Below are 12,469 nucleotides of genomic sequence, written 5' to 3'. Positions count from 1 at the left end.
CACTGGACTGACTGACTGAAGCCCTGGTCTGTACATTATCCTAACCCTACAACACCTGGAACATGTTGTGACCACTGGACTGACTGACTGAAGCCCTGGTCTGTACATTATCCTAAACATACAACCCCTGGAACATGTTGTGACCACTGGGCTGACTGACTGAAGCCCTGGTCTTTACATTATCCTAAACATACAACCCCTGGAACATGTTGTGACCACTGGGCTGACTGACTGAAGCCCTGGTCTGTACATTATCCTAACCCTACAACACCTGGAACATGTTGTGACCACTGGACTGACTGACTGAAGCCCTGGTCTGTACATTATCCTAAACATACAACCCTGGAACATGTGACCACTGGACTGACTGACTGAAGCCCTGGTCTGTACATTATCCTAAACATACAACCCTGGAACATGTGACCACTGGACTGACTGACTGAAGCCCTGGTCTGTACATTATCCTAAACATACAACCCTGGAACATGTTGTGACCACTGGGCTGACTGACTGAAGCCCTGGTCTGTACATTATCCTAAACATACAACCCCTGGAACATGTTGTGACCACTGGACTGACTGACTGAAGCCCTGGTCTGTACATTATCCTAAACATAAACCCCTGGAACATGTGACCACTGGACTGACTGACTGAAGCCCTGGTCTGTACATTATCCTAAACATACAACCCTGGAACATGTGACCACTGGACTGACTGACTGAAGCCCTGGTCTGTACATTATCCTAAACATACAACCCTGGAACATGTTGTGACCACTGGGCTGACTGACTGAAGCCCTGGTCTGTACATTATCCTAAACATACAACCCCTGGAACATGTTGTGACCACTGGACTGACTGACTGAAGCCCTGGTCTGTACATTATCCTAAACATACAACCCCTGGAACATGTGACCACTGGGCTGACTGACTGAAGCCCTGGTCTGTACATTATCCTAAACATACAACCCCTGGAACATGTTGTGACCACTGGGCTGACTGACTGAAGCCCTGGTCTGTACATTATCCTAAACATACAACCCCTGGAACATGTTGTGACCACTGGACTGACTGACTGAAGCCCTGGTCTGTACATTATCCTAAACATACAACCCCTGGAACATGTTGTGACCACTGGGCTGACTGACTGAAGCCCTGGTCTGTACATTATCCTAAACATACAACCCTGGAACATGTTGTGACCACTGGGCTGACTGACTGAAGCCCTGGTCTGTACATTATCCTAAACATACAACCCCTGGAACATGTTGTGACCACTGGACTGACTGACTGAAGCCCTGGTCTGTACATTATCCTAACCCTACAACACCTGGAACATGTTGTGACCACTGGACTGACTGACTGAAGCCCTGGTCTGTACATTATCCTAAACATACAACCCCTGGAACATGTTGTGACCACTGGACTGACTGACTGAAGCCCTGGTCTGTACATTATCCTAAACATACAACCCCTGGAACATGTGACCACTGGACTGACTGACTGAAGCCCTGGTCTGTACATTATCCTAAACATACAACCCTGGAACATGTTGTGACCACTGGGCTGACTGACTGAAGCCCTGGTCTGTACATTATCCTAACCCTACAACACCTGGAACATGTTGTGACCACTGGACTGACTGACTGAAGCCCTGGTCTGTACATTATCCTAAACATACAACCCTGGAACATGTGACCACTGGACTGACTGACTGAAGCCCTGGTCTGTACATTATCCTAAACATACAACCCTGGAACATGTGACCACTGGACTGACTGACTGAAGCCCTGGTCTGTACATTATCCTAAACATACAACCCCTGGAACATGTTGTGACCACTGGGCTGACTGACTGAAGCCCTGGTCTGTACATTATCCTAAACATACAACCCCTGGAACATGTTGTGACCACTGGACTGACTGACTGAAGCCCTGGTCTGTACATTATCCTAAACATACAACCCCTGGAACATGTGACCACTGGGCTGACTGACTGAAGCCCTGGTCTGTACATTATCCTAAACATACAACCCCTGGAACATGTTGTGACCACTGGGCTGACTGACTGAAGCCCTGGTCTGTACATTATCCTAAACATACAACCCCTGGAACATGTTGTGACCACTGGACTGACTGACTGAAGCCCTGGTCTGTACATTATCCTAAACATACAACCCTGGAACATGTTGTGACCACTGGGCTGACTGACTGAAGCCCTGGTCTGTACATTATCCTAAACATACAACCCCTGGAACATGTTGTGACCACTGGGCTGACTGACTGAAGCCCTGGTCTGTACATTATCCTAAACATACAACCCCTGGAACATGTTGTGACCACTGGACTGACTGACTGAAGCCCTGGTCTGTACATTATCCTAACCCTACAACACCTGGAACATGTTGTGACCACTGGACTGACTGACTGAAGCCCTGGTCTGTACATTATCCTAACCCTACAACCCCTGGAACATGTTGTGACCACTGGACTGACTGACTGAAGCCCTGGTCTGTACATTATCCTAAACATACAACCCCTGGAACATGTGACCACTGGACTGACTGACTGAAGCCCTGGTCTGTACATTATCCTAAACATACAACCCCTGGAACATGTTGTGACCACTGGACTGACTGACTGAAGCCCTGGTCTGTACATTATCCTAAACATACAACCCCTGGAACATGTTGTGACCACTGGGCTGACTGACTGAAGCCCTGGTCTGTACATTATCCTAACCCTACAACACCTGGAACATGTTGTGACCACTGGACTGACTGACTGAAGCCCTGGTCTGTACATTATCCTAAACATACAACCCCTGGAACATGTGACCACTGGACTGACTGACTGAAGCCCTGGTCTGTACATTATCCTAAACATAAACCCCTGGAACATGTTGTGACCACTGGACTGACTGAAGCCCTGGTCTGTACATTATCCTAAACATACAACCCCTGGAACATGTTGTGACCACTGGACTGACTGAAGCCCTGGTCTGTACATTATCCTAAACATACAACCCCTGGAACATGTTGTGACCACTGGACTGACTGAAGCCCTGGTCTGTACATTATCCTAAACATACAACCCCTGGAACATGTTGTGACCACTGGACTGACTGAAGCCCTGGTCTGTACATTATCCTAAACATACAACCCCTGGAACATGTTGTGACCACTGGGCTGACTGACTGAAGCCCTGGTCTGTACATTATCCTAACCCTACAACACCTGGAACATGTGACCACTGGACTGACTGACTGAAGCCCTGGTCTGTACATTATCCTAACCCTACAACACCTGGAACATGTTGTGACCACTGGACTGACTGACTGAAGCCCTGGTCTGTACATTATCCTAACCCTACAACACCTGGAACATGTTGTGACCACTGGACTGACTGACTGAAGCCCTGGTCTGTACATTATCCTAAACATACAACCCCTGGAACATGTTGTGACCACTGGGCTGACTGACTGAAGCCCTGGTCTTTACATTATCCTAAACATACAACCCCTGGAACATGTTGTGACCACTGGACTGACTGAAGCCCTGGTCTGTACATTATCCTAAACATACAACCCCTGGAACATGTTGTGACCACTGGGCCGACTGACTGAAGCCCTGGTCCGTACATTATCCTAACCCTACAACACCTGGAACATGTGACCACTGGACTGACTGACTGAAGCCCTGGTCTGTACATTATCCTAAACATACAACCCCTGGAACATGTTGTGACCACTGGACTGACTGACTGAAGCCCTGGTCTGTACATTATCCTAATCATACAACCCCTGGAACATGTTGTGACCACTGGACTGACTGACTGAAGCCCTGGTCTGTACATTATCCTAAACATACAACCCCTGGAACATGTTGTGACCACTGAACTGACTGACTGAAGCCCTGGTCTGTACATTATCCTAAACATACAACCCCTGGAACATGTTGTGACCACTGGACTGACTGACTGAAGCCCTGGTCTGTACATTATCCTAAACATACAACCCCTGGAACATGTTGTGACCACTGGACTGACTGACTGAAGCCCTGGTCTGTACATTATCCTAACCCTACAACACCTGGAACATGTTGTGACCACTGGACTGACTGACTGAAGCCCTGGTCTGTACATTATCCTAACCCTACAACACCTGGAACATGTTGTGACCACTGGACTGACTGAAGTCCTGGTCTGTACATTATTCTAACCCTACAACACCTGGAACATGTTGTGACCCCTGGACTGACTGAAGCCCTGGTCTGTACATTATTCTAACCCTACAACACCTGGAACATGTTGTGACCACTGGACTGACTGAAGCCCTGGTCTGTACATTATCCTAACCCTACAACACCTGGAACATGTTGTGACCACTGGACTGACTGAAGCCCTGGTCTGTACATTATTCTAACCCTACAACACCTGGAACATGTTGTGACCACTGGACTGACTGAAGCCCTGGTCTGTACATTATCCTAACCCTACAACACCTGGAACATGTTGTGACCACTGGACTGACTGACTGAAGCCCTGGTCTGTACATTATCCTAACCCTACAACACCTGGAACATGTTGTGACCACTGGGCTGACTGACTGAAGCCCTGGTCTGTACATTATCCTAACCCTACAACACCTGGAACATGTTGTGACCACTGGGCTGACTGACTGAAGCCCTGGTCTGTACATTATCCTAACCCTACAACACCTGGAACATGTTGTGACCACTGGGCTGACTGACTGAAGCCCTGGTCTGTACATTATCCTAACCCTACAACACCTGGAACATGTTGTGACCACTGGACTGACTGACTGAAGCCCTGGTCTGTACATTATCCTAACCCTACAACACCTGGAACATGTTGTGACCACTGGACTGACTGACTGAAGCCCTGGTCTGTACATTATCCTAACCCTACAACACCTGGAACATGTTGTGACCACTGTACTGACTGACTGAAGCCCTGGTCTGTACATTATCCTAACCCTACAACACCTGGAACATGTTGTGACCACTGGACTGACTGACTGAAGCCCTGGTCTGTACATTATCCTAACCCTACAACACCTGGAACATGTTGTGACCACTGGACTGACTGACTGAAGCCCAGTATATATGTTATGGCAACCTAACAGAGTAAAGGCCTAAACTCCCCAAATGAGTACTTGTGAGGTATTTAAGTTTAAGGGTGAAGCTCTGGAGTCCTGTTTCCAACAAGAGGATCCTTTACGCCGGCAGTTTACAACCTCCAACTGACCCTCCTGACCGCTGAGACTGATCTGCAGCTGACCAACCTCAATGGAAAAACTGACCTTTGTGTCTGTTGCCAGGTAACTAACCTCTTCTTGGCAGTATGGCCACGGCCCACGGCTAAAGGAAAATGTGTCTGACCAGCCCCGGCGCTTTACAGTGAATTTGTAATGTCATTTCCTCTCCTGTATTTAAACCAAACCACTATTGGCTGTCTGTCTACCAGACTGTTAAAGTACAGGACTGAACTGTTATGGTTTGGGTTAAAGTAGGTGCTTTTGGCTTCACATGTGGTTTTAGTAGGCACTTGACATGCTTTGGTTTTGTGACAAACCTTCATAAACCTCTGTCTCTACATGAATGGTTCTGATATTTACCTTCCTCTGGCTCTGGTACCTATGCTAGGGGAAAGAATCACTTGTGAGTGCTAACCTGTGAATGTGACCCTGGTCCAGAGTGAAGTGCAGAGTGGGGTGACGTCTGGTGTGGGTGTCCAGGGTGGAGGTGAGGCGGGGGTGAGGTCTGGTGTGGGTGTCCAGGGTGGAGGTGAGGCGGGGGTGAGGTTTGGTGTGGGTGTCCAGGGTGGAGGTGAGGGGGGTGGGAGTTGTGATGGGGGTTGTGGCCCTGTGGGTGGTGGTGCCCGCCCTGGCTGTGGCCGCTGTGGTGATGGTGGGGGTGGTGCTGGTAGGCGTGGCTGTGGGGCGGAGCCGGCAGGTGCTGGTGAGGGTGGGAGGGGTGAAGGTGGTGGTGGCCGCCCCCCTGCTCCTGCTGCTGCCGCGATGACATCATTTCCATCATGTGACCCATGCTGTTCATGTTGCCGTTGGCGATGGCTCCCGGGTGGTGTGCTAGCGCCGCCTTCAGCCTCTGTATGGAGAAGAACAACGACATGGCCATGTTTCTATCATTCACTGGGATTAGGGACAGGAGTTCTTCCTGGTTACTATTCCAGACCATAGAGTTAAATGATTCATCTCTTTAGGCTTTGTCTGTTTGACAGTCTATCATTGAGTTAACTGGAAACAGGTACTGTAGGTTATTTGAAAGTGTGTTGACTATTGACTGTGAGACGATACACTGCTGCATTCAGCTTTATACTGTACATCCACATGTCAAGGCTGAGGTACAAACCAGAGCTGAGCCTTGACAGCCCTCACCCTCTCTCTCTCTCTCTACTGCATTCTTACTTTCCATCTCACTCTTTCGCTCGCTCGCTCCCTTCCCTCTGCCTTCCTCTCTATCCCTTTCTCTCAGTTTCGACAGTGATCTTGCTCTCTCTCTCCCTGTCCATATCCCTCCTTTTCTTTCTCCATCTCTCTCTCCTTTCCTCTCTCCATCTCTCTCTCTCCTTTTCTCTCTCCAGGTCTGTCTGCCTGCCTGCCTGCCTGCCTGCCTGCCTGTCTGTCTGTCTGTCTGTCTGTCTGTCTGTCTGTCTGTCTGTCTGTCTGTCTGTCTGTCTGTCTGTCCTATGTTTACTCATGGGGGCAGGTTTGTTGCTTTAACCGTGTGGTCTACTTCAGACTGAGAGGCTCTGAGAACTGGCCAAGATCTGAGACCAGAGAGAGAGAGGAGGAGAGAGAGGGGACAGTGAGAGAGAGAGGGGACAGAGAGAGAAAGAGAGAGAGGGGAGAGAGAGGGGACAGAGAGAGAGAGAGAGAGGACAGTGAGAGAGACAGAGAGAGAGGAGGAGAGAGAGGGGACAGTGAGAGAGAGAGAGAGGAGGAGAGAGAGGGGACAGTGAGAGAGAGAGAGAGAGAGAGGGGAGACAGTGAGAGAGAGAGAGGGGGGAGACAGTGAGAGAGGCAGAGAGATGGGGGGAGAGAGAGAGGGCTTTTCAAGGTGCTCTTGTATTCCTGGTGTTTACCAGTCCCACCACACACACCACTCCTCAAGTGTCTGTTTGTTTGGGCAGACACTTAAAGAGACAGCCCCCAAGGAAAGGGAAAAATCACCCACTCAAATGCGAATACAAACATACAAGTTCCAAAACGTGTCTGCTGCACTCCCTGCACGTCTGATCTGCTGAGAACTAACTTAGTCATAATATTAAAAAAACATGTCTGCACCTTTTCATTTTTCTGTTCCATTTGGGAGGAGGTTTTGGAATAACAGTGTGAGAGAGTGTTGAGTCTGGGACTGCCACTGTAATGACTGTAGTGGATTGGCTGGGGCTTCATTCTGAAAGGTGCTCACTTAACATAAAGAGGAACTGTACTGGAGCTTTACGGTAGTGTTAATGGGATTTTCATCATTGGCACAAAATCTATAAACTTACTAACTAAAATTGTCAATCCATTCAATTCAGTTTTGTCAGTCTTATGTTGCCTGCTAACTCTCAATCTCCTCTCTCTCTCTCGCTCCTGTCTCTCTCTATCTCCTCTCTCTCCATCTCCTCTCTCCATCTCCTTTCTCTATCTCCTGTCTCTCTCCATCTCCTCTCTCTCTCCATCTCCTCTCTCTCCATCTCCTCTCTCTCCATCTCCTGTCTCTCTCCATCTCCTGTCTCTCTCCATCTCCTGTCTCTCTCCATCTCCTGTCTCTCTCCATCTCCTGTCTCTCTCCATCTCCTGTCTCTCTCTCCATCTCCTGTCTCTCTCCATCTCCTGTCTCTCTCCATCTCCTGTCTCTCACCATCTCCTGTCTCTCATCTCCTCTCTCTCCATCTCCTCTCTCTCTCCATCTCCTGTCTCTCATCTCCTCTCTCTCCATCTCCTGTCTCTCATCTCCTCTCTCTCCATCTCCTCTCTCTCCATCTCCTGTCTCTCTCCATCTCCTGTCTCTCTCCATCTCCTGTCTCTCATCTCCTCTCTCTCCATCTCCTCTCTATCTCCTGTCTCTCTCCATCTCCTCTCTCTCTATCTCCTGTCTCTCTCCATCTCCATCTCCTCTCTCTCCATCTCCTGTCTCTCTCCATCTCCTGTCTCTCATCCCCTCTCTCTCCATCTCCTCTCTCTCCATCTCCTGTCTCTCTCCATCTGTTTTCTCTCTCCAATGTCCATCTCTTCCTTTACCCCTCTCTCTCTCCCCTATCTCCCCCGTCTCACCCCCCACCCACTACCTCCCCGCTGCTGTCACTCAGTCAGTCAGTCCAGTCTGTCCATGCCTCCTCCAGGCCTCCTCCTCCAGGCCTCATCCTCCAGGCCTCTTCATCCAGGCCTCCTCCTCCAGGCCTCCTCCTCCAGGCCTCCTCTTCCAGGCCTCCTCCTCCAGGCCTCCTCCTCCAGGCCTCCTCCTCCAGGCCTCCTCCTCCAGGCCTCCTCCTCCAGGCCTCCTCCTCCAGGCCTTCTCCTCCAGGCCTCCTCCTCCAGGCCTCCTCCTCCAGGCCTCCTCATCCAGGCCTTCTCCTCCAGGCCTCCTCTAGGCCTCCTCCAGGCCTCCACCTCCAGGCCTCCTCCTCCAGGCCTCCTCCTCCAGGCCTTCTCCAGGCCTCCATGTCTCTTTAACAACCTTCACATTCATGATTCCCTGGGTCACCACGCCAAAGAAAGAGTGAGAGAGATAAAGAGCACATCAACCCTCTCCTCCTCCTCCTGCCTCAACACCCCTCCCTTCCTCACTCCTCTCTCTCTCACCCTCCTTCAGGGGAACTCTAGCTGTCTCAGATGAAGGATTGATGCACGCAGCATGCTCCACACGCCACAGTAACATCTTAGCAATGTGGAAAACAAAACAACAGTATCTCAGGTATTTGATGCACACAGCTGGCCTGCATAGTTTACGATGTAGGAAGTTTTGAGTGACAAGTATGGGCCATTCATCATATCTAGGTTGTCATGTACTGTAGCATCCCGTTCTATGGGACCAGTGAAAGCATCAGCCTGCTAAGCCTGTTTCAGTCTGTTCCTGGCACAGCCATAGAGTTTATATCTGCCTGTCTGGCTCTCATCTCCTACTGTACTTACTAGGAACCACCTGACAGCATTGGGATTTATATCAAAGGTTAACCAATGTCATGCTCCTCTTAGCAGTGTTTCCTATATTCAGTGTATAGATCAGTGCTACCTGATATTACCTTCATAGATCCTACTGCTGTCATGGTTCCTGTTCTTCCTATTACCTTCATAGATCCTACTGCTGTCATGGTTCCTGTTCTTCATATTACCTTCATAGATCCTACTGCTGTCATGGTTCCTGTTCTTCATATTACCTTCATAGATCCTACTGCTGTCATGGTTCCTGTTCTTCATATTACCTTCATAGATCCTACTGCTGTCATGGTTCCTGTTCCTCATATTACCTTCATAGATCCTACTGCTGTCATGGTTCCTGTTCTTCATATTACCTTCATAGATCCTACTGCTGTCATGGTTCCTGTTCCTCATATTACCTTCATAGATCCTACTGCTGTCATGGTTCCTGTTCCTCATATTACCTTCATAGATCCTACTGCTGTCATGGTTCCTGTTCTTCCTATTACCTTCATAGATCCTACTGCTGTCATGGTTCCTGTTCTTCCTATTACCTTCATAGATCCTACTGCTGTCATGGTTCCTGTTCTTCCTATTACCTTCATAGATCCTACTGCTGTCATGGTTCCTGTTCTTCCTATTACCTTCATAGATCCTACTGCTGTCATGGTTCCTGTTCTTCCTATTACCTTCATAGATCCTACTGCTGTCATGGTTCCTGTTCTTCCTATTACCTTCATAGATCCTACTGCTGTCATGGTTCCTGTTCTTCCTATTACCTTCATAGATCCTACTGCTGTCATGGTTCCTGTTTCTCATATTACCTTCATAGATCCTACTGCTGTCATGGTTCCTGTTCTTCATATTACCTTCATAGATCCTACTGCTGTCATGGTTCCTGTTCTGTTCCCAGAACCTTCAGGAGCTAAAGCAATCCTTTCCTCTCTATTATAAGTACTTCAACATCAGCACTAATATAACTCTATACACACACACACACACACACGGGCACGCACACAGACACACGCACACAGACACACACACTCAGCCACACACACACTCCAACACACACAACTCAACACTTCTCAGCAGGGCCGGCTCCAGGCGAACTCAGTCGGGGTCTCAACTTACTGCTGAGAGTTAGAATAGTAGAATACACAAGGTGCAAGTTTGAAATGTGGTTGTGCATCAGCAATTTTTCTGTTGTTTTGTCAGTCACTGACAGTCACTCAATTATCCATGTCAACCACTTCCACCTCCACCTCAGCCTCAACAGCGCTTCTCACAGTCAGCGCCTGGCCTGGACTGGCTAGACTGGCTAGACTGGCCTAGACTGGCCTGGACTGGCTAGACTGGCCTAGACTGGCCTGGCCTAGACTGGCCTGGCCTAGACTGGCCTGGACTGGCTAGACTGGCCTAGACTGGCCTGGACTGGCCTGGCCTAGACTGGCTAGACTGGCCTAGACTGGCCTGGCCTAGACTGGCCTGGACTGGCTAGACTGGCCTAGACTGGCCTGGACTGGCCTGGCCTAGACTGGCTAGACTGGCCTAGACTGGCCTACACTGGTTTGGACTGGCTAGACTGGCCTAGACTGGCTAGACTGGCCTAGACTGGCTTGGACTGGCTAGACTGGCCTAGACTGGCTTGGACTGGCTAGACTGGCCTAGACTGGCCTGGACTGGCTAGACTGGCCTAGACTGGCTTGGACTGGCTAGACTGGCCTAGACTGGCCTGGCCTAGACTGGCCTGGACTGGCCAGACTGTCCTACACTGGTTTGGACTGGCTAGACTGGCCTGGACCGGCCTAGACTGGCCTAGACTGGCCTGGACTTGCCTAAACTGGCCTAGACTGGCCGAATGTCCTGGAATGACCTAGACTGGCCTAGACTGGACTGGCCTAGACTGGCCTGGCCTAGACTGGCCTAGACTGGCCTAGACTGGCCTGGGCTGGCCTAGACCCTAGACTGGCCTGGTCTGGCTTAGACTGGCCTAGACGACAACACAGGGGTTAACATACCACAGAAACCAGACAACAGAACAGTGAGTTAGATCAGATCTGTCTAGACTACAACACAGTGGGTTAGATCAGGTCTGTCTAGACTACAACACATTGGGTTAGATCAGGTCTGTCTAAACTACAGGACAGTGGGTTAGATCCGGTCTGTCTAGACTACAGCACAGTGGGTTGGATCAGATCTGTCTAGACTACAGCACAGTGGGTTAGATCAGGTCTGTCTAGACTACAGCACAGTGGGTTAGATCAGACCTGTCTAGACTACAGCACAGTGGGTTAGAACAGATCTGTCTAGACGACAGCACAGTGGGTTAGATCAGATTTGTCTAGACTACAACACAGTGGGTTAGATCAGGTCTGTCTAGACTAGAATGCTGTTCATCGACTACAGCTCAGCATTTAACACCATAGTACCCTCCAAGCTCGTCATCAAGCTCGAGACCCTGGGTCTCGACCCCGCCCTGTGCAACTGGGTACTGGACTTCCTGACGGGCCGCCCCAGGTGGTGAGGGTAGGCAACAACATCTCCACCTCGCTGATCCTCAACACTGGGGCCCCACAAGGGTGCGTTCTGAGCCCTCTCCTGTACTCCCTGTTCACCCACGACTGCGTGGCCACGCACGCCTCCAAATCAATCATCAAGTTTGCGGACGACACAACAGTGGTAGGCTTGATTACCAACAACGACGAGACGGCCTACAGGGAGGAGGTGAGGGCCCTCGGAGTGTGGTGTCAGGAAAATAACCTCACACTCAACGTCAACAAAACTAAGGAGATGATTGTGGACTTCAGGAAACAGCAGAGGGAACACCCCCCTATCCACATCGACGGAACAGTAGTGGAGAGGGTAGTTTTAAGTTCCTCGGCATACACATCACAGACAAACTGAATTGGTCCACCCACACAGACAGCATCGTGAAGAAGGCGCAGCAGCGCCTCTTCAACCTCAGGAGGCTGAAGAAATTCGGCTTGTCACCAAAAGCACTCACAAACTTCTACAGATGCACAATCAAGAGCATCCTGGCGGGCTGTATCACCGCCTGGTACGGCAACTGCTCCGCCCACAACCGTAAGGCTCTCCAGAGGGTAGTGAGGTCTGCACAACGCATCACCGGAAGCAAACTACCTGCCCTCCAGGACACCTACACCACCCGATGTTACAGGAAGGCCATAAAGATCATCAAGGACAACAACCACCCGAGCCACTGCCTGTTCACCCCGCTACCATCCAGAAGGCGGGGTCAGTACAGGTGCATCAAAGCTGGGACCGAGAGACTGAAAAACAGC

General features: G+C 49.9%; 1 protein-coding gene across 1 annotated transcript in view; it reads right to left on the bottom strand.

The window, feature by feature from the left end:
* Positions 1-12,469, bottom strand: part of creb5b (cAMP responsive element binding protein 5b) — a 72,613-nt gene that overhangs the window by 19,439 nt on the left and 40,705 nt on the right. The window contains exon 3 of the mRNA XM_064964414.1: positions 5,692-6,126. Coding sequence (XP_064820486.1) covers positions 5,692-6,126 — 435 coding nt within the window. The remainder of the gene's footprint in view (positions 1-5,691; positions 6,127-12,469) is intronic.

Source organism: Oncorhynchus masou, unplaced genomic scaffold (genome assembly GCF_036934945.1).
Source record: "Oncorhynchus masou masou isolate Uvic2021 unplaced genomic scaffold, UVic_Omas_1.1 unplaced_scaffold_978, whole genome shotgun sequence".
Taxonomy (NCBI): Eukaryota; Metazoa; Chordata; class Actinopteri; order Salmoniformes; family Salmonidae; genus Oncorhynchus; species Oncorhynchus masou.
Note: the sequence above shows the minus strand (reverse complement) of the source record. Positions and strands in the feature narration are given on the sequence as shown.